We start from the raw sequence: 22,322 nt of genomic DNA, 5'->3' as shown, positions 1-22,322 counted from the left end.
TATCCTGTTTCAAAGCAGCACAAGGCCAGCAAGCATTCATTACCTTTCTTTCTGATAGCTAAGTAATACATTTTGTAGCAGATTTGTTTTCCATTCAATAGAACTGTTTGTCAGATTAAGCACATCAAATTTGATGACCTGTGCTATCAAATATTGTTGTAGTTACCCAGACTGAATTTCTGAATTTTATTTCTGCTGAGCGTGCTATGCAGAAAAAGTGTGTGGAAGGGTGCTGCACGTAACTGGCGTTGTTACATCTGCAGTGGATTCCTTTGTGCGACAAACAGTGAGCATGGTGTACATCCCCGAGCTAATTTCTGTGATTTATCCAGGTGTCACCTTGTGAGGCCGTGGAGCATGATACAAATCTTAAAAGGGCTGCACCTGAATAAATGGTGGAACTTAATTACATTTTTAAACTGAGGGTTCTGTAGTAGGGAAAGTGCAAATGCTTAAAATATTTATAAAGATTTACAAAACAAATGTTTTTGGAACTGTGGGGTTCCAAACGGACAGATGATATTCCATCGCCTGGCTTGGATCAGGAATGGTGTGGTGAGCAGGACCAGGGAAGTCATCCTGCCCTGCACTCGGCACTGGTGAGGCCTCATCTCGAGTTCTGTGTTCTGTTTTAGGCACCTCAGTACAGAAAGGACATGGAGGTGCTGCAGCAGGTCCAAAGAAGGGCAACAAGGCTGGGGAAGGGCTTGGAGAATATGGCCTATGAGGAGAGACTGAAGGAACTGGGGCTGTTTAGTCTGGGGAAAGAGAGGCTGAGGAGAGACCTTATGGCTCTCTTCCAATAGCTGAAAGGTGATTGCAGCAGAGCGGGGTTGGTCTCTTCTCACTGGGGACAGGAGGGGAAATGGCCTCAAGTTGTACCAGGGTAAGTTTAGGTTGGATATCAGGAAACACTTCTTTACAGAAAGGGTTGTTAAGCTCTGGAAGAGGCTCCTCAGGGAGGTGGTTGAGTCACCATCCCTGGATGTCTTAAAAACCATTTGGATGTGGTGCTCAGGGACATGATTTAGCAGAGGGCTGTTAGTTAGGCTGTACATGTGGTTAGGTTGTGGTTGGACTTGATGATTTTTAAGGTCTTTTCCAACCTGAGTGATTCTATGATTTCCTTCTAGTTCTCTCTCAGCCTATTGGAAATACTGAGAAACTTCTGCCAAGGTGTTGGGGTCACTGTATCTGTTTTTGTTTCTGCTGAACAGTGGAGTTTGAATCTGGTAGTGGCAGCAAAGCCAGTTGGGCAGAGCTGAAAAGACTAGAAATGCTTTATCTTCTCATTGTGAAACCAGTAGCTTGGTTTAGAGCAGAGCACAGAGTAAGCTGGTAAAAGCAGCCAAGCAAGAGGTATGCTGCAGTGTGTCACTACTGCTGGGAAAAGCAGCGTGTGAGCTACATCCTTGAGCATGCAGGAGCTGGAAAGTGCAAGTTGTTGTTCAGTGGTGAATTAAAACAGGCTTTCTGGGGAATGGTTTTCTCTTTTCTACTGGTCAGGGAGCCTATGCAAAGAAGAGGCAAAGAGATGTTGTTCTTGAGCTGCAAGAGGAGCGTTAAGTGTCACGGTTATGACAAGCCGTGCATTTATATGTGAATGATGCTTGCTGAAATAGATCAAGATATTAAGTCCTACCTTTTCTTGGTCGTGACTAGTGTGCAATTCTTACTTGAAACCAGTCTCACCCAGTGTCATGAGATGGGTTTGTGTCTGAAGTCTGTTGTGCTTATTTTCAAAACATCTGGTTTTGAGTATCGTCAATGAAATGTTCACAGCAAAAAATGTGAATGTGCAGAACATGGAGAACCTCTGCACGTGTGCAGGACTGACAGCACATCTGCCATCTAGACCCAAGTGATTTCAGTTTGCAGAGGCAGCAAAGAGATCAAGTGGGCCTGCAGCATCCTCATGTCCTTGCTCTGGTGAGATGTCTCAGATTGTTTCTGGCAGGCCTAAGATTCTCCTTCAGTTGTCTTGGTTTAGACCTGAGGGAATTTCATTCTGATTAGGCAGAATAGAGATTATCTGAGTCTTCTCAGCCTGGTCAAGTATCAGTGTTTTCCCTTTGCTGTTAAAATTAGTGTGAACACAGTGTGAACACAGTTTCTTTATTTTTCTTCTCAGGCGCAAGAGAACAGCACTGCAAGCAGCAGCAATGCCTGTAAGAGAAAGACCAAATATGTCAGCCTGTACACCAAAGAAGGGCAAGACAAGCTGGCTGTCCTGATCCCTGGCCGTCATGCCTGTGAGTGCCTGGGCCAGAAACACAAGCTCATCAACAACTGCTTGGTCTGCGGGCGCATTGTGTGTGAACAGGAAGGCTCTGGACCCTGCTTGTTTTGCGGTTCACTGGTTAGTAATGAGGTGGTTTTTTTTTATTTGCCATTCTTACGTAGAATCATATTTTGCTCAGGGCTTTAAATGTGCTGAATTAGCTTCTTGTCTTGGATCAACGCTCCCTAAGCAAAGTGCCCCAAGAGTCAGAGCTGTGCAGGAAAGAACCTGTGGCATCTGCTGCCAGGGGAAGAACTTTTGTGGCTTCAAGTCACTTTTGTGTTTTTATGAAGAGAGCAGAGAAGTTTCCCTTGTAATTTGCATCGCTTTGGAGCTTACCTTGGTTATGACCAACTCTTAGGGCTGTCCCTGCATTGCACTGGTGTCCAAAATGCATGCCAGGCTTCAGCCTCGTCCTGGGCACAGCCCAGCTTGGTCTGTAAGTGGGAGGAGAGAAACCAGGGCCAGCATCATTTGGGATCTCCTTTATGTCCTGCATTTGGTTGAAGGGGCACCTTTTGGAGAAAGGGGCAAGCTAAAGAATATAGATTCAGTGAAGTTAGCCTCAGCACAGAGAGGATATTGGTTGGGTGTAGAAAATGTTTGAAATCAGGGTGGCTGCAGCTTTCAAAGATTTCTTTATCTCCATTTGATCAACCATGTAAAGGACTGTGAGTTAAGCGTTGTTCATCTGCTCAGGAAGCTTCTGAGGGTGTCTTGTCCTCTCAGAGCGCTCAGCAGTGTGTTTGCCTGCAGAACCAGGCTGTACAACTTGCACAGGTTGTTGTTAGTTAAGAGCAAGCTGCCAGGGTTCTCTCCATGTAAACAACACAGAAGGAATAAAGGCATGGGCCATTTTAAGCAGCTCACCTTGAGCTGTTGTCCCAAGCTCTGAAGCTGGTTGACTACACAATGTCCTTCTTAGCCTTTGTTTCCACTTAGGTGTGCACTAAAGAAGAGCAGGACATTCTTCAGCGGGACTCAAACAAGAGCCAGAAGCTGCTGAAGAAGCTCATGGCAGGTTAGTATCATCTCATATCTTAAACTAATAAATCCAACCCATTTTGCTTTGCCTCACTGTGTTGCTCGCTGTGCTTGCTTTGTAGAAGCAAGTGCATGCATATCTTGCTGTATATGTTGTTTAAATCATAATTGTGACAAATTGTTTGCAAAGTCAAAGGGAAATTCTTTCCTATGAACTGGTGCCTGGATGTTTCTCTGAGATGCAAATTGGCAGGGCAGTTCATGAATTGCTTTTGCTTCATATTTCCCTGTGACACTTGCCCTCATTGCTGCGTGGTGTCTGTGGTGGGCATTGCAAGGGTGGCTGAGAAGCCAGCATGCCGTATGCCCTCAGCAAGCACTCAGTGGCGTTTCTGGACATCGGTGGTGGTGATAAGTGCAAGTGTCAAATGGCAGTGTATAATGTCCTTAACCCAGAGGCCCTAGGGCTGCTTGTTAGGCATTCCTGAATCAATCATTTGAACTGGATCACCACAGCAGTCCTTGAAAATTGGGATAAGTCCTGGGTGGAATGTGTGCTGTCTGATTTACCAGGGCTAGAGAGGTGTTGGTTAAAATTTTCTAATGGCTTCTCTCATCTAACACTTATCTTGGGAGCTAAAAATAAGAACAGAGACAAGGAAAGCACAAGGAAATAATACCCAGTCTCCCAGTGAAGACCTCTGCATTATGGGGATGTTTGTCTGAGTTGAGTTGAAATATAGCCAAGGTCACAGTGTTCTTGGTTGAAAAATAAACTTTGCTGAGGAACTGGGGAAGTATTTACTCTGGGTCCTGGTGTCAACATCTGATTAGAGCTGCTGATGTGCAGGAGGTCCTGTAAATCCTCAGGAGCAATACAATAGCTGGTCAGAGTCAGCCTGTTTATAATCTTTCTGTAGAGATCCTGTTGTACTTCAGGATCCCTTTTTCTTACCCATTTTATTGGGCTCCACTTCTGTCTCTGCTGGGTCTCGCTTTGTGCATTGTCTGTGTAGGTGAAGACTGAAATGTGGATGGCTGTTTGTCTCAGGAGGGGAAAAAATGTGGATTGGCTGCTACAGGGAAATAAAGGCTTTTTTGTTTCCCTGAAATAAAGGCATTATGCTGTGAGTTGTCCTCTGTGAAATACATTGGCTCGTTCCATTGTTGCTGTGAGGCAAACATTTTCTCCTTTTGTTTGGTTGGTTGAGTTTTGGCCTCTAGCCAGAAGTGGTAAGAAATAAGAGATTATTGCTGGGAATATATATACAGAAATATAAAGAGTCTCAGTCTCTTTCTCTTTCTCTCTAACAACAGCTGGTCTCACAAACCTGCTAAGGTGTGTTGTGGGAAGATTTCGTTTGTGAGAAGCTTGTACAGCAGCAGACACAAGGCTTGCTCTGTGCATAACTAGCAATTGTCATCCATGTATTGTGACTGGAGGCTCTTTGTAGTGGTAACAGCGCTTAGGGGATAATTTGGCTTTTAGGAGGACCCTCAAGGCCTGCACTGACAATGGGTTTGGATTGCTCAAGTGATTGCAAAGGGCCAAAGGAAAATTAAAGACCAAGACTTTGTCTCTTAAACACTGCCTAGACATTGTCACTCAGGTTTTAAATGTTTTCTCCTACTGGGAGGGGGAACTTTGCGAAAGAGGCTGGAGGAAAGGTCAGAAGTTGGTTTAGGCAGACGGTGATGTTGATGCAAGGTATTTCTTTCCACTCTTTGAATGGTATTTATTTTAGGGGCATGTCTGCAGCCAACCCCACCGAGACTGGGCTTTAAACAACCAGGCTTCCCCTGAAGCTGTGATTTATTTTCTATCTCAGGTGCTGAAAGTTCAGGGAATTTGGATGCCATAAGCAAAGACCTACTGCCTCGGCAAGAAGCTAGACTGAAAGCAGGCCTGGAGATAGCGGTGAGGCACAAAGACAAGTTGCTGGAGTTTGACAGGACGAGGTAAGTACCAGCTGTGAGCACTGAAGTTTGGTGTTCTCATTCACTAGTACAAGAATGAACTCCTCCAGTGTGTTCTGTTGGGATGTCCTTGCTTTATGTCTCTGAGAGCAGAAGGGAGCAGGAAGAAAGGGAGGTTTGGGGCATACGGTGCTGGTCTTTCACCATTGTGGTTATTTCTCACCAGCGTGCGTCGAACCCAGGTCATTGATGATGAATCAGATTATTTTGCGACGGACTCCAACCAGTGGCTCTCCAAGCAAGAGAGGGAGGCCCTACAGAAGAGAGAGCAGGAACTGCAGGAGCTGCGCCATGCCTCCCGCCTTGCCAAAAAAATCACCATTGACTTTGCTGGAAGGCAGATCCTGGAGGAGGACAGTGGGATGGCTGAATACCACAGCAAGTAAGTGAGAGCAGGGAGGTGAAAATTGCTACTGGTGAAGAGTAGCTACTGGAAAAGTAAGTGTAAGAAAGCTGTGCAAGCCATTCTCTTGAAGGGCACCTCTGTTTGTGGGATGCAGTCCCAGATCCTTTTCTTCCTTCAGGGTCTTTTTGGCTTGCGGCATATGATCTTTCAGCACAGACCTGCTGAGACCGCTGCCTAAGCTTGACTGTGTGAGACTTGCAGAGCTAACACATCTCTTAGACATAAATCTTCCCTGCAAAGTTGTTGCAGAAGGATTGTCTCACCAGAACCAATTAATCTCGGCTTCCAACCTGGAAGAGTTTCTGTGGTAGATAAGAATAACCATTGAAATTAAAGCAAAGAAGTCATCTAGTTTAGGGAAAGTGGTTAAAAAAACAGGAAGACTCGGGTTAGAGGTGTTTATGCAGGGATTTTGCCAGGGGGAAGGAGGGAATTCTCATGCCTCTCATTTGTCCTTGCAGACTGGATGAAACTATTGAAGCCATTAATTGTGGCACACTGAACAAGCCAGCTGCCAACCCAGAAGCAAAGATGACTCCGAGTTCTGGTGTGTTAGTGAATCCCCATCTTCTTCAGCCTGCTCCTTTGGTCAGTATGAGTTGAGTTTTGTTGAATGAGTTGAACTGATTTAGAGCAGAATTCTGACTAACCCTGGGAGAGCTGTGCTTAAGAACTGTGAATTCTAGTGTTCCTGTTCTCGTTTGCCATCTGAGTTAGAGATAGAGAAGATTTGCCAGTTCCCTGCTCTTGGTCCTGCTCTCAAGAGGTTTGGTTTATTTGGGTTGTAGTCTCCTGCCATCCCTTCAGGAATTTGGAAGCATTTCTGAGAGTCAGCCTAAGGCTGTGTTTTTTTTTCAGCTCTATTAATGAAGCCTTTTCTGCCAGCTTTCCTGATCTCAATGGGCATAATCTCTAGTGTCTAGTTCTACTTTAATCATGATATGAATGGTGTGTGCTAAGCATTTTGGAAGCAGGATGATTACCAGTTTTGAGTGTTGACAGCTGTGAACTTGCTTTGAAAATTGTATTTCCCTATGAATACTTTAAAACACCAGCCTGCAGTTTTATTCTTTAAATCTGTAGTTTAGCTGCACAGAAGGGAAGAGCTACACAGAGTGGATTCACTTTGCCTTCCCTACTACTGAAGTACGGCGTGCAAGTGCAGCATTCTCTTTGCAGGGAAGGATGAATGATCCCAGTAAGAGTAATATAACACTGTCTTTAAGTGGAGGAGAGCTTCAAATAGGATTGACGTTTTATATACATTGCTACTAGAGAGGTGCTAACCTTTTTCTTGTTTCTTTTGAACACTGAAGTGGGTGGACCAAACTGGCTTGCTCCCACACAGGGGAGTCACCCATTCCATGGGTGCTGGAGAAGAGTTTGGCTCAGAGCGGAACAGGCTGCGGATTCAGGACCGAGAGTTACAGGAGATCTCAGATGATGGTTGGTGCCTCAGCATGCACCAGCCTTGGGCTTCCTTGCTCATAAGAGGAATCAAAAGGTAAAGAGTAAAATGTTGGAGAAGCCCACTGAATCCATTTCTCATGAAAATAGCTAAACTGGAAGGTTCAAGCTATGGAGAGATGCTGACATTTCTGCGGTATAGTCAGGGCGTACTTTTCTGGAATACGAAAGGCAAATAGGCTGAAAATGTTCTTCTGGTCTTTTTGTCTGTGATAAAGAAGCCAATAGCGTTTAAACTAAGCCAAACCAAAAAACACCCACCCCATACCTTGCACACGTCTTTCCCCTCTGGCCTAGGAATCAGGTTCCAAACAGAAGCTCCTTCAGCCCAGCATGCCTGGCGTGTTAATTCATCTTTCCTGCCGTTAATATAGAACAAGGAATCATCTTCAGCCTTTATTCTTTCCTTCAAAGAATGTTTCATGTTAGAGAGCAAAGCTTTCTCTTCTCCCAGTCTGAAGATGCCGTAAATCTCAGCGTGCCCTGATTCTGCATTGAGGTGATCTGGGCTGCTTTGGTACAGGTGCAGCATTGGTGCTTGGTGCCCATGCTGAGATCCATAGCTAAGGGCTGCCCCGTACAGGTGTCTGCTTGTTTGTTACTCTCTAGAGTGCATGCTTGATGTGCCAACTTTGGAGCTTATAAGTGAATTATTCAAGCAGATTGTCCTGCACACTTCCAACATACTGTTGTTTTTACAGGAGATTGATGTCCTTTTGTGCTGTTACTCTGTAGGAGTGAGGACATGCTTTGCTTGTGGCGTTATTTCTTGCCCTTCTCAGCTTTTCTCTAGTTCTGACACGCTGCTTGAAGTTTATGTAGTCAGGGCAAAGTTTAGCAACAGGAATTACCTAGCGAAACGTTAGATTGAAAGTCTGTGTGGGAATTCTCTTGAAATCTAAGTCCTAAATTCTCCTTTGTTCTCCTAGGGTGGAGGGCAGGACCTGGTACACATCTCATAGAGGGCGGTTGTGGATTGCAGCTACTGCCAAAAGACCTTCCCCTCAGGAGATCTCTGAACTGGAGACCACCTATACAATGCTGCTTCAGAAAGGTGAACTTCCCTCCTTGGATCTTTGCACATTGAGCCACATAATGAGCAGTGTCAGAAAGCCTTTTCTGCTGAGCAGTTATTACTGCTTCACTTTTTTACTTTCTGTTCTTGAAATTCTCTTCATCCTTTGTGCATTTCATCAGCTGCATTGGTATGGTGGCAGACTTTCACTCCATCCTTAGGCTGCTCAGATACTCCAAGCACAAACACTAGCAAATTGTGCCTGACTTCCCTGATCAGTTTTGACAGCGAAGGACTTCATTTTATTCTGGGCTCAAGCAACAAGATACCAAGTGTGTGTTTGTTTGTTTGTGTGTGTGTGTGTGTGTGTGTGTGTGTGTGTGTGTGTGTGTGTGAAGTTGCTTGTGCTGCCCTCTGTTCACAGGGATGCTAAAGGTTTTTTGTGTATTCTGATCTTGTGGGAATCAAGAAGGAAAACATGCAGTTTACCACAAAAATGTTGTTCTCTCATGTCGGTAGGTGAATACTAGTGGCTGTGCTGCACACATGTTTGTGCAGTGTTTCTGCACGTCTGAAATGTCATTTGCAGGAATGTCATGCAGGCTGAGGATGTGTGGGGAGAGCAATGCACAACCTTTACCATTTTCAACGCGCACACAGCTTATGCCAGTGTGCTCTTTCCCTACCGAAAATGGAAAAAAAGAACTTCAGAATGTTAAAGTTGCCTTATGTTTTCTTCTGCCTTAAAAAGTGCAGGTGTGTTGAGGGAGGGAGGGGTACCTGGGGATTGAGAGATCCCAGCAATGTGTGTGGAGATGTGTGCCCCTTAAAATATATTTCTTTTGATGGCAGATGTGGAATTTCCGAATGATTATCCCTCAGGGTGCCTCCTGGGCTGTGTGGACGTAACTGATTGTTTATCGCAGGAGCAATTTAATGAGCAGGTGAGTGCAGTAAAACCTTTACAAGCCTCTATTTTCTGGAAAACTTTTCCAACTGGTGTAACTCACTTTTCTGAGATGCTCTAGAGAAGATGGTGAAGGAAAAAATTCAAGTGTGATGAGAGGAGGCACTTCTACCATGCAGTTCTGTATGGCTAAGCAAGATAATGTTTCATCAGTGGTGGGCTGTAAGGATTCAATCTACGGTCAGCCTCTCTGGCACTGCTGAAACTAGTTTCTCATATACCATGAAACTCTTTTCAGTAAGGACTCATAGCTACTAAACTAACAGAGGCTTGATAGATCATGCTGCAAAGGCTCCTGACAGCTGTTGCTTTCCCTGTGTGGACAAATGTGCAACAGAAGATTGTGGGTGTTGTATTTCTGGTTTTTATCCTCGTTTGGCAAACTCAGGGCCTTAATCTCACCTGAATATGACTTATTTTAAAGCACTGATTGTTTCTCTTAAACACAAGATGCTGACAGAATTGCTCAATGTTTTGCCCAACCAGGCTGTATGCCTACACTGGTCTTTCCATCTCAGAGAGGACTTTACCTAAAGATTCTTGACTAATCTGGTAGCCCTCTATGATCAAATGGTTAGAGCCTTTCTATTCAGCAAGGCTGTCACTGGAGTCTCCTACAGCATGCGTATATCCAAAACATGTCTGCGCAGAGCTGTTAGGGCTGAAAACGGGTTGGACTATTGCACTCAAAATGCGGTGACGGTTGGCTCATCGTCTCTCTGGAGACTGAGTACAGGTGTTGGCACTCAATATTTTTTTCTCAAACTGCTCCTACTTAATGAGGTTGGACCAGAGACCTCCTGAAGTCTGATTCTGTTCAGCGATGCGGTGTCAGACTCCATGCCCCAGACGTGGAGCAGCTGCTTTCCTCAGGGTGTGTTTTATTAATCTGCCAAGTATGCAGTTAGCGCTAAGCACAGTAGGCTTGTCCTCAGCGCTGTCTGTTCATTCCTCTGCCCCATGAACGGCCAGGTTTGGTCGAATGGGAACTGGCAGACCCCAACACGTTCACTTGATAGTGAACAAGACAGACTTTTGAGACAGAGGAGAAGAATGCACCAGACTGATGAGTGCCTTCTAGCACTAGTTGGAGAGGCATCAGTGGCTGATGGCAGTTTCTCATAAGGTGTTTTTCTGGCCTTGCCACACCCCTGAGGTTTTTAGCAAGCACGAGTTACGAGATTGATGCCTGGAAACCACAGATAAAGAGAGTGCTTCTGCTTATTTTCAGTCAGGGTCAGTTCTCTCAGAAAGGGGAAAAGGTTAGACTATGAGCAGCAGAGGGAGCTTTGGGACAAGAATACAGCAGTCTGCAGGCACTTTTGGCCTTTGTGTAGGAGCAATCCTTGGCAGAGAGAAGAGGAAGAAGTTCTGGGGTCAGTGTAGGATTTTTTTTTTTTTCTATATTATCATCATCCACAATTCCTCTTCTTCCACTGTGGGCACGTTCTTTAGGTGCTGGTACAATGGCTGCAACAGCTTCTTAAAATTTTGAAATCAAGATGTTGGTAAATAGTTTTTAATCCTCCCACAGAGAAATTTCACAGTAAAGAATAGTCTCTGTAAATTCCTCTCAGTTTGCTGACACCACTTGGCTGGAGAAACACCAGGAAAACAGTAGCATATTCCAGGAATGCTGTTATCATACCTATAGGCAAGAGATTTTCTTCTCAAAAGCCATAGCAGATGTGGGTTTGTGTCTCTCTGGCTTTTGCTGCTCCCACATGACAAAATTTTTATAATTCTTAATTTGTTTTCTTTTTACAGTGTTTTTGTCAGTCTTTTTACCCAGGCAGTGTATGCAGTGTTCGTTTCTCTAGCTTGTAAGATTGAACTCAGAGATCTGAGCATCCTTCTGAAATTGGTTGATGAGCAAATGTGTGTGGTTTTAGACAAGAATGAGCCGCAAGTGCATCTGGAAGAAGCTGAGATTAATTTAATTGCAAATGCTAGCAAGACAAAAATGCCTGTAGCACCAGCTCAGAAATCCAAGTTGGATCTCGCTGGGAGCAGGAAATCCCTGTTGATCGCACTGGTGATTCAGCCCGGGTTTATCAGCAAGCAGCCCCAAAGCCACTTGTCAGCAGTGTAATCCAGCGATTACTTGGTGTACAAGGTCTCCTCCTAGCTACAGGGGGAGCAGGAAAGGCCGATGTTATTATCTCCCCACTTAAAGTATACGAAAAACACTGGCAATTTTCTGAAGAGCTGCAGTGTATTACCAGGTAAGGCAATGCGATGCTGCCACAGAGACCTCAGGGATGAAACCACTGCAGAGCTCCTCAAGCACTGTGCTCAGGCTCACACCTCTCCTCTTCCCCAACTTTTATCGGAAGCTTCTGTGTTTTCCACAAGAAATAATTTCACAAGCACAGAGCAAGCTGTGTTTGTGGGTTGTCCCCACCAGCTGAAGATGAAATAGTTCCCATTGCTGTTTGATGCTGACCCCGCTTTTTCCAGCAGCCACAGGAGTTGGTTTTGACTCTTGTGACAATCCTTTCCATTAGACAAGGGAGGCTCTTGCTGATCCATCCTTCCTGAGGATATATATTTTTTGATATATATATTTTTTACACTTGTGCAAGCGCTTGCCTTATTGTTTGGGACTGGTTACTTATTCATGTTATTACCGGACACGCAGGTCTGGCCTTGCATAACCCCCTCACAGGGGTCAGCCCTGCAGTGTGCAGTGTTTGAAGGTGGCTTGGTTTGCTGAAGTGGTTTGCAGGTCTGCAGGGCTTTGCAAGAAGTGATGACAGGACAAGATCTTGCACGCAGTAGCAGAGAGCAGAGGAGGATGTTTGCTGAGGAGAGATGTCCTTGTGATTAAAGTCAGCACCACGTCAGATGACATCGCCCTAATCCCAGCTATGCTGTTTATGGTATGGACTAGTTCAATAAGTTCCTCTGGGTCTCTTTCCCATGCAGGAAATAAGGCAGCACTTGCCTCTCAGAGATGATGTATACCTAATTTCATTGCTCTGATCTTTCGATAGAAGCTGCTCTAGGAGCTGAATTACTATCGGGTAGGAAAGTCCACCCAAGGCACTTGGTGTAGCTTGCTTTGTTCCCAGGGGAGTGAAGCAAAAGCTGCTTTCTGAATTCAGCCCGCTGCCTAGGGCTGATGCCAGCAGATCCCTCTGTGTGGCTCTTAAATCTCAGTATTTCTAGCTGCTCTTCAGGCATCCTGCACCTACTTGGAGTGCCTTCTGGACTCATTTCCTCCTGCTGATGGCAGTCACCCAAGAAGCACTGGTTCAGATCAGAATGATCCCTTTGTTACGTTTTTCGGTGCTAGAGGTGACCTGGAAACTTTTCCCCTGTCAAGATCTGAGTGTTGATGACTGCTTTTCCTTGCTGAGGGCTGACGTCACCGACACCTCGAGCAGAGCAAGGAGCTGCCTTTCTTTTCCTGCATTAGGTGTTGGTGACTTCAGCACTGGTAACTGAGGAAACATGGGATGGTGCAGGCAGGGCTTGGCAGGAGCCTAAAGCAAGCAGAGAACTATTTACATTTATGCTGTTTTAATGTGTTCTGAAGTCCATGTTCATTTTGCTAATGACTTTGATCAGAGGGACTGTTACTTTAACTGGAAAAGGAACATTTCCGCTGCTGCTATTTTAGTAGTTGATAGGTGTGTTTGGACTTATTTTAAATGCAAGCACACACAGATACTGATACCTAGCAGTAGCTATAATCTTGGATTGAAATATTAGGTAATTATGTTTGACAGGAGTAAAGTGTTTATTTTTCATTTCTAGGTGATCGCCTAGTGTCCTAAATCTGCACAAGGGAACGTGTCTAAGCTATTTCTGTGCCACGAGATTGCAGCTATCATTTAAATAGGTTTCTTTTTTCCCCCTCAGGAAATTTATGTTTAATCTCTTGTCCTCCTCTTTCCTCCCCAGTGGAAGTAACAGCAAAAAAAAAAAAAAAAAAAAAAAGAGAATTGGGTGCTAAGCATACAGGATGTGATTTAATTTATCCTGTAGGAATGAAGGAGGGAGGTAGGAAATTTCTGTGTTTAGAATCCAGTGAGTGCCTTTTCAGATTATCTGCAAATAAGGAACAATAACACGCTAGTGATATTTTCCCAAGAAATAAGTTAATGAGAGGGAGGAACATAAACACATATGTTGAAATGTACTTTGAAGAACATTATGAATATATGGAGATTTAAGTATGCACCTCCATAAAGGTTTCCTAGCACAAGCTGCAGGTGAGACAAAAGCTCTTTTTTGCAGTGGTGTAGCTGTCTGGTGCACGTAGCTAGGAGACTCCTCTGCTCACTCCCACCAAAGAGATGCTTCTGGTTCCCAAGGCTTGGTTATCACACCTCTTCAAATGAATGGATTTAACAAGGTTTCAGGTTTTGGGGACTAGATCAGGTTAGTGCAAAAGGAAAGATGTCTAGGTAGCTGTTAGTGACTGCAACCAACAGGAAGGCCTTTGAACTTTACGGGTCTCTGAGTTCTCCTAAGCTGAATTTGTCATTCACACGGAGCCTGATGCCAGATCCAATAGCATTAGGTGTTAGTCTGGTTTGCAGGGACCTACAGGTGATGCGTGTCTTTATTCAGTTCCTCGCTGTACTTCCTCTAGACACAAAGCACCTCTGCTTCTTAGTTGTAGAAGCAGAATAGGCACACAGCTGGTTTGGATTATCAACGGTAAGAGATGGGGGAGTTTTTCTGTATGTGAAGTGCTTTGGTTTTCATCAGAAGCCGTTCTAATGCTCCAGCTGCCTTGCATAAGCCAGCAGGTTTACCGAGGCCACTGCTCACTCTGTTAAGATGAAGGAGAGATTGTCACTTGATGATGATTAATTTAGGAATGCATTAACATGCCAAAGAAATCGAATGATAGGGGCTAGCTTGCCCTGTCTTCTGGTTTCATAGGCCCTAGGGAAAGAAACGAAGCCAAGGCTGAAGTATATGACTTAATTAATGATGACTGTGGACTTAGCCTCTGCTACCATTTCAACAAACTAGTCAGCGATCTGGGAATTTGTTTCTTTCAGATGCGGTCACTGTTACTTGCCTTCTTCTTGGCGTTTGGGTTTTATTAATCCTGAAACTGAGGGTTAGATAACACCGACCTCAAGCCAGGTGCCCTGGTTTCCCAGCTGTGGCTCAGCTGGGTTGAGCCACGGCCGTGCCTTTAGGTGGTGATCCTAAACAGTGAGGGCAGCGACAGCTACAAAACACAGCTGAGGGCCCAAAGATTTGACTTGCTTCAGCTTTCACCGGCACGGCATCGATTTCACAGCCCCAAACAGACTGGTCACTCAGCTGCAAATCCTGGTTCGGCTATGAGAAATAGCCTGATGCTTCAGTGACCAGATCAATAGCACCAGCAGCCCGCCGGCAGTGTCGTGCCTCCTCGGGGAGCAGCAGCTGCTGGAAGAAAGCAGGGCAAGGATGTGGATGTCTGATCTGCACCGAGCTGCATTCACCAAAGTTAGGTTTAATCTTCCTCACATGCTGAGCTCAGCTGCACCAGTCTTTAAATCAGAGTTTCAAAGGAAGAAGTAAGGACTTTATGGAACTTGGATTGAAAATGCCTGGCTGCATCTAGCAGGGTGCAGGTGCTCTGAGCAGAAGCAGGTGCCCTGTTTTCTCCTCATTCCCTCGTTGCCTCTCTCCTCCCCACTGCCATGCTTTCACCTGACAGCTCAAGCAGTGGGGCTGCATTGCAGCTGAGGTTGCCCTGCCTCCACGCTCCCTTGGCACTGGAGTATGAAATGGTTCTTTCAGCTGAGCCTATTACACTACTGAATATTTTTCCAAGTCCACCACCCAAGTTTCCCCTGATGCTAGTCAGGCATTTTGTAAACATCTCAGGTCCTTCTCATGCTGCTTATGGATTTACTAGGGGTGGGATCTGAGCCACAGAAGGATGTTGGTGGCTGTGGGTCCTGTGTCACAGGCTGATTTTGGGAGAGGAGAGGGGACGTGACGTGCCCTGCCTCCACTGCTGTGGTTCAGTGATTCAAAATCAAGTGCACCAGAATGAACTTAAGTATTACACCTACATTTCAAAGTCCTGTTGTTGCTTACTACGTTTAATTGCTTCCTCTGCCCCTTGAATCAAAGTACAGCTCGTGGTGCAGAACCACAGCTTGAGGCATGGAACACCCACTGGAGGATTCAGACCATTCAGGGAAGGATCCCGTGGTGATTCCAGCCCGCTGCCTGCGTGTCTGGTTGCCTACTGGCCAATCAAGTGAGGGGCAGAACAGGCAACAACTGGCAGGCATGATTGTGGGAAGAAGGGGAAAGGAAGGCAGGCTGGCTAGCAAAATTCCTTGTGCATTCTCATGGAGGGAGCCAATGCCAGCACATTATCTGCCAGCAGCAGATGTAAGCTCTCAAAAACAGCAGGGAGGATGTTGACTGCAACAATGCATCAAGGCTGCGGTTTGTAACCTCAATAGTAAGGCAGTTAACTTTTTTTTTTAACAAAGACATTTTGATTGCCAAATCCATAACCATTAGCAGCTGTGGTTTTGAGCTGTTCCTTCCTCACACGTTGCAGTCTAGACCTGACAGGCTTTCAAACAAAAGTTTGGCTGATGGCTTTTGTTTTTGTTTTTTGCCAAACTGCTTTTTTCTTTTGCCTCTCGTGTTGATTCGCATTGAGTGTGGCTGCGGATCTCTTTTCTAAGCCAGCCTTCTTGGAGCGGCTCCTCTGTGCCGACGTGGTGGTCTTTGACTAAGGGCTGCAAGTAGAGTTTCTGGGTTGCCTGTTCACTGCAGCACTGGATGTTTCTGCCTCAGGCTAGAAAATTTGGCATTTCTAGAAATTTGGATCTGCTTTGGAATTTCTGTTTAGGAAAGTGTTTGTCATGAGCCAGAAGCCTGTTTGGCCTGTGCTGAGGCGCAGGGAATGGGTCCTTAAAAGAAGAAGGCTGAACACTTGCTCAAAGTTGGAAGCATGATGTGAGACCATGTTGGGAGATCAAGACTCGGTGTGAAGCACTTGGTGTTCTGTGAGCACTTTGTGAGGCCGGCAGCCAGGAAGAGATCACACAGCAGCCCAAACCTGCGTTGCCTGGCTCGGGCGAAGGCTCCTGTTGCCAGTCGGTGCCGTCTTTGCTGTGCAAACGTATCCTGGAGCACTTCAGAATGAAGGCTGGGCTGGGAAGATTGGCTTGATAATCCCCAAAAGCAAAGGTCCGTGTAACGAGGCAGTGGAGACTACTGCTGTCAGAACAACAGATGGGGAAAAGATGCTTCAGCATGCCCGTCCTTGGAAAAGCGATGAAGGAGGAAGGGCACTGCTTGGGCATGGAGGCTGTCTGACTGAAGCCTTGTCCTGCAGCGAGAAAGAAGGGTTTTTTCTTCTTGCTGTTGCCTAACTCCTACCTGCTGGACCATCACAGGACCATTAGCTGGTCCTTTTTGTCTGCAGTTGTACCTGAGCCTCTCTTTTGCAGGAGCAGGAACCTGGGTTATTACCAATAGTGTGCAGACTGCATTCGGTCGACTAGCAATGGCACAGCCTGCTCTGTGTCTTCACCCTCATTTTTGAGAGCTCCATTTCTCCTGAATCCCACGTGCACGTGGGACTGGTGTCCACACTGCAAGTGCTGCCATCAGCGTCCCCATTTGGCTGCTGCAGCCCCGTTGCTTGCCAGAAACTACTGACTTTCTTTTCTCTTTTCACAAACCGCTAAAGAAACATTTTCTAGCTGGATGGTGAGCAATTTCCCTCAGGAGAGGAGGAGAAAATGGCTGTTTAGTAGTTAATTACCTGTTATGTTAGTCTGACAGCTATGAAGCTTATGAGGCATGAAAGAAGAGCGGATCTGCCTTTCCCACAAATCACAAGGAAAACCGAAGGAAGTAAGTTGTGTGGAGGCCAGACAGGCTCACGAGCCTCCCCACGCCTTCCCCTCTCCCAGGCACGCTGTCCTGGGCAGCGCTTCACCTCCTTTGCCTCCCGCTTCCCTTGCTTGCCTGCAGCCAGGCTGCTGCTCCCAGCTCTTGGAGCCTGGTGCATGTTTCTGCCTGCTGAGGACGGCTGATTTATGGGCCTGCTTACAGCAGTTCTGCTCTTTCAGAGGGACACCATCCCTGCCAAGACTTTTTTTTTTCCTGAATGTGTTTTACGGTGAGGAATAACCGAGTGCTTTTGCCAACACATGGGCTCTGCTTGCTTTTATTCTTTCCAGACAGCTTTGCTTTCCAGAGCTGCCTCTTTTATTTTGAAGCTCTTCAAGAGCAGCAGGGAGGTGAAGGCCGAGCTGTGAGCCGGTGTCCTGGACCGGCGCTGGGCTCCGAGGAGGCATACTAGGGAAATGATCCGGCCCTTCCCATGGCTGACCCCACACAACGCCTTCACCCCCCGGCACAACCTCTGCGCAGAGCTCTGTCTGGATTCCCCGCCCCACAGCCCCCAGCAGCCCTAAGATGGAGCAGATGGCGGCAGGACTACAGGTTCCAGCGTGCAATTCTCTGCCGAAGCTGGGCTGCCTGCGGGGACGAGTGGAGGAGAGTGGGCTGCATTGCAGGGCTCTGGGTTTCAGGCAGGCAGGGGAAAAAGGGAAAACAAACGCTGGGGCAATTTCCACTCGGTATTTTTAGCCTTCGATCTCTTGTTTATTTCCTCCAGCTTGTGTGTCTGGAGGCCTTAATAAGACTGCAAGAGGAGCTTGAAAGGTCACCAGCGAAGCTGCTGGGGAATGATTTTGCTCTGCGCTTTGTGCCGCACAGAACCTCTGCTCCATCGCACGTGGCCTTTGTTCCTCCACTGGGTCCTCCAGAGCAGAGCTCATCTACTTAGTGACGGTTTTGCACGTCTTCCTTTGGTTGTTTCTGTACCCTTCGGTTCAAGCAGGTGCATCTTGTTGCAGAGGGGTGAAGGGCTGGCCCAAGGGCAGCACTGGTGGTTCCCAAGGAAACAGCGCCTGTCCCTCTTCGCTCATTGTTTGCCGTGGGAGCCCAGGAACGAGGAGAAAGCAGGGATATCACCTGCAAGGAAAGCCAGCCAGCAATGCCTGAGCAAGCGTGGCCCCCGCATCCAGCCCCAGGCTTCACCTCAATTAAGGAAAAAATAGTTCCCTTGGCAGATTGGTGGGGGAAAAACACTGCAGAGGGTTTCCTTAATGTTGGAGAGGATGGGATTGTTTCCGTGCTGACTCCGAGCTCCTGCTTTGCTCTTGGCTGTGGGCTGTGGAGCGGAGAGGCTCGGCAGGCCTGCTGCTATTTTTGGCCGTGACAAGCTGGTGATGGGAGATGAGGGACGGTGAAAGCAAAGTGTAGGGAACATTCATTAGCAATTATCCCTGCCTGCAGCCTGATTGGGGTAGCTGCTGGGGACATCTGATAGCCACTTAATGTGTGTTCAAAGCACCAGCTCCAGAGAGAGGGCGGGTGCTGGTGATTTGGTGGCTGGCTTTTGCAGGAGCCCAGTGCGGCTCCCTCTTCCAGCTTGTGCTCAGATGCTCCATTTAACCTCGAGCTCTGTGCGTTAAGCTGCCTGGAGACCTGCTTTTTTTTTTTTTTTTTTTTTTTTTTTTTTTTTCCCCTTCTCCCTGCTAATCTCTTCACAGCTAGGCTCTTACAAACCTGTTAGCAGCAAATTGAAGCCTGGCCAGTGTGCTTGCAGGGACGATGGGAGCTTACATCTGCTTGTGGCTGGGGTGAGCGAGGAGGGGAGGGCGGTGGTTGTGCTGACGCAGCCATGCGCAGAGCATACGTGGGGTTTTGAAGCAGCAGTTGGCAAACTGTTTGCAGCCCACAGTGCCCACTGCCTTCCGAACAGCCATCTTGCAAGCCTGCTATGAGGTGGCAGAAGGGCTGGAAGGAGACCAAATTGTTTTTTCTTTCACTGCAGTTATATTGTGCAACCCCTTCAGAGCTTTCTGGCTTGTCTGTGGACTTGGGGGTGGGTTTTTCCCTTCTCGAGGGGCAACCTGGCTTCCAGACTTACTTAGAGCTCGTTCTAGCCATCTTCTCTTAAATGCTGAATCGATTCCTAACAGAGGCAATGCTAAAGTCCCAGAGTACTGAGTCCCATCTTATTTACACCCTCAAAATTAAAATGATGAGTGCAGTTGGAACTGAAGGGAACATTCCCCCATCAGACTCCCAGTTGGGTTGGATTTTTGGTCTCTGGCATTGAAGAAGTGTGGTTTGCCCTCTCTCTTCACTGTGGAGATTTATTTAAAGAACTAAAAAAAATAAAAATAAAAAAAGCTGTTGCAGGCCCGTTTTACTGGTTCCTCCCCTCTCTCTGGCACACTAGACCTCGTCTTTGGCCTTTTCCTACAGTCTTGCATTTGCTGAAGTGCTGAAGAGCAGTGGTTGCAGTCTGTGGGGTATAGTAGTTGGGAGCAAATTTTTTCTCAGCATCATCAACTTATTGATTGTAGAGTGACTCAGCTGACCTCTTGCAGTCCAGAGCAGAAGCACTGACCCCTCTGATGCTGGTCTAGAAAAGCTGCAGACAGTCGATAAAAACAGTAGGATGGAAATGCCATTGCCTTAGGGAAGTGTTTTAGGGAGAGATTATTGTTTGAGGAGGAAATTGGGTGGGAAGAATTGCATACAGCTGAACAGAAGGAGAACTTTCTCAGAGCGGCCAAGGATCGTAAATGTCATTAAAAGCCTTCCAAAGTGCCAATGGCACTTTGAGAAACGAGTTTTTTACTCATTAGGCACTTGGGCAACTGTGGAAAATTGAACAGAGACAAATGTGCTTCACGTCTTGATGCCTGTGTCTGTGATCGGAACATAAGTCAAGCAGGTCACTGCTGATAGGAGAGGCATCTTTGGAGTGTGGCAGGTAGGAACTGGGTTCCTAGTGCTGAGCTAAGCTGCAGGAATCTCTGTGCTGTTCTCCCTCAATGCTTTTTCTCAATCCTGTTGATGACCAGACAAGGTAGCGTGTTGTTGCCTGCTGGTTCTGTTACATTGCTCATCCCCAGCATGGTGATGGCATGTGATGTTACGAGAGGGTGCTGGTAAGGGAACTAAATAGCAACAGGAGCTAGGAAATACTAACTCCTCTGGTGATCTCTGGGAATTAAGTCTGCTGAGGGAGTTCATATCCACTGCTTACAAGTGCACCAGGGAGAGGCTGTGCACTTGGTCCTGGTGATGTGTTTTCTGGCAAAAGATTATTTGACTGTAACAGCCAGGAATATTCTGCCTCTGCCACTCACCAGGATGGTGTGGGGGAATTTGGGGGTAGATACAATAGGAAACCCAAAATAGTGTCTTGGTAGGGGGCTCCTTCCTAGCATCCTGGGCTGAGATGCCAGAGGAAAGACTGAAGCTTTTAAAATGCAGGGCACAGACACTGCACAGATTTGGCAAGTGTACAGAAATGTGCCCTGGGAGAGGAGATGAAAGGCTGTGGTGTGGAAACGTAAACCCAAGTCACAGCTGTGGCCTCCATCTCAGCCTTGGGATTGGGTTAAGCTTTTAGAGCTGAAGAGTTGATCCTGGCTTTGGGTGAGATCTGTCAATGGAGAAACAAGCTTGGCTGCTCTTAATGCCTGGATGCCTGTTAGGGGATATTTCTTACTGTGGGGGCCTGTGAGATGTGTGAGAGGAGTGCTGTGGTGTTCAGATCCACCTAGGAGAGGTTTGGGAAGACCTTTGTGGTCTTGGACACACAACCTGAATGAGCGGAGGCCAAACCACGTGTCATAAAGCAGGGACACATCGCTTCTGTCACCAGATGGTTGGGATGGTGGCTTCGGCCCCGCAGCTCTATGGTGTGGTCTTCAGAGGCCCTGCTAGTGCGAGAGCTGCTGGGGAAGTCCAGTCCCTGGCTGTGGAAAGCTAAGCAGTCACCCGTACGATAGCAAGAGCAATAAAGCCGGGCTAGCATTTCGCACTCACCAGGCGTTGGCTTGGGATATTCGTACTGGTGCTTTGTAACCCTCCAAGATCCTCCCTCCCTGCAGATGGGAAATGAAAATCCTTGGCATCAGCACAAAGTGGTGGAAGCAAATCCAGTAATGTGACTTAGGAAAAAAAAAAATAAAAGGAAGAAACTTGTCCAGCAGCAGATCAGTGCAGCAGGGCATCTGCGGGCCTTGAGGATGAGCGTGGCTCTTTCTCTTCCAGCACAGGTGTTGCACAGCACAGCTAAGTGCACGTACATCTCTTGCTCAGAAAACGTGGCCCATGCTGTTGTAAAATGAGGGGGCTGGAAACGCTTTCCTGTTGATCCACTCCTGGTGTCAGGCTTCTGTAAATCTCCCCTAACTGCTGGCAGTGCTGCCAAACCCCGCTGCGATGCAGGAAAAGTGGGCTGCTCCCTGCTCCGCTCTCCGTGCCCAGCTGTTCAGGACACATCCAAACCCATCTTGGCAGATCGGCAAGAGAGGGAGAGCTTTTCAAACATTCCGCCTAGAAGTCATTTGTTAGGAACAAATGGGGGATTTGCCAGGACACACTGCTCCATCTGGTCTGGCATCCTGTCCCATGCATACAGCAGCTTCTCTGGATCTGCTTGAGAAAAGCAAGGGGGAAAAAAAAACATTTTTCCCGTGGAAGAGAAGCCGGTTCCACTGTGAGCTTGCACAGGCTTTCCTGGGCTCAAGCTCCTATGCTGCCCTGTTCCTCCACTCTGCACACACCTGCCAGCACCAGACCTGCAGCGAAGGATCTGAAGGGACAGTTGGTATTTACATTTTTTTTTATTATAGTTCTGTGTTTCACTTTTGCACGGCAGTGAGGTTGATCTGCATCCAGACAGCATTTCCATGTGCTTCCCACACTGGGCATTATTTCTTTCCTTTTCACCGTGGTTAATGAGAGAAGCACTCTGTTTACACTCTACCTGTAAAATTCCCTGGTGCTTTCATCACAGTGAAATCTCTCAGTAGACTTTGAGTTCCTGTCCCAGGGTGCCTGGCCCAGAGGAGCAACCAGCTTCTTCAAGCCATCAACCTCACTTGACGCAGGCTGCGTAAGGGCACTGAGGCAGAGCTGTTTCTGTAAAACCCTGTTTTACACCTCTTCAGTAATGGTTTGCCTGGAAGCGTTTCCTTTAGTGCTGCTCCTCATTGTAGAGATCTTTTCACACCCACTGCAGTTTGTCTGACTGTTTTGTGCATGTGTCTGTGTTTCACAGTATCCGGATTTGAGCCAGGAATCTGGGTCTCCATTTGTCTTTATCTGCACTAATCCCCAGGAGATGGTTGTGAAGTTTCCCATCAAAGGAAAGCCCAAAATCTGTAAGTAGTAAAGTTTCCACAGATGC

General features: G+C 46.8%; 1 protein-coding gene across 3 annotated transcripts in view; it reads left to right on the top strand.

Annotated features, from left to right (window-relative positions):
* The window catches only part of TRIP4 (thyroid hormone receptor interactor 4), a 28,896-nt gene that overhangs the window by 2,287 nt on the left and 4,287 nt on the right, over positions 1–22,322 (top strand). For all 3 annotated transcript variants that reach the window (XR_014885809.1, XR_014885810.1, XM_010717150.4), the window contains exons 4-12: positions 2,132–2,359; positions 3,224–3,302; positions 5,095–5,224; positions 5,409–5,624; positions 6,110–6,236; positions 6,965–7,152; positions 8,045–8,169; positions 8,983–9,074; positions 22,194–22,296. Coding sequence is in view for 1 of the 3 variants with exons in the window: in XM_010717150.4 (XP_010715452.1) it covers positions 2,132–2,359; positions 3,224–3,302; positions 5,095–5,224; positions 5,409–5,624; positions 6,110–6,236; positions 6,965–7,152; positions 8,045–8,169; positions 8,983–9,074; positions 22,194–22,296 (1,288 nt within the window). In the remaining 2 variants the exon portion in view is untranslated. The remainder of the gene's footprint in view (positions 1–2,131; positions 2,360–3,223; positions 3,303–5,094; positions 5,225–5,408; positions 5,625–6,109; positions 6,237–6,964; positions 7,153–8,044; positions 8,170–8,982; positions 9,075–22,193; positions 22,297–22,322) is intronic.

The sequence above is a fragment of the Meleagris gallopavo genome, chromosome 12, assembly GCF_905368555.1.
Source record: "Meleagris gallopavo chromosome 12, MGAL_WU_HG_1.1, whole genome shotgun sequence".
NCBI lineage: Eukaryota > Metazoa > Chordata > Aves > Galliformes > Phasianidae > Meleagris > Meleagris gallopavo.
Note: the sequence above shows the minus strand (reverse complement) of the source record. Positions and strands in the feature narration are given on the sequence as shown.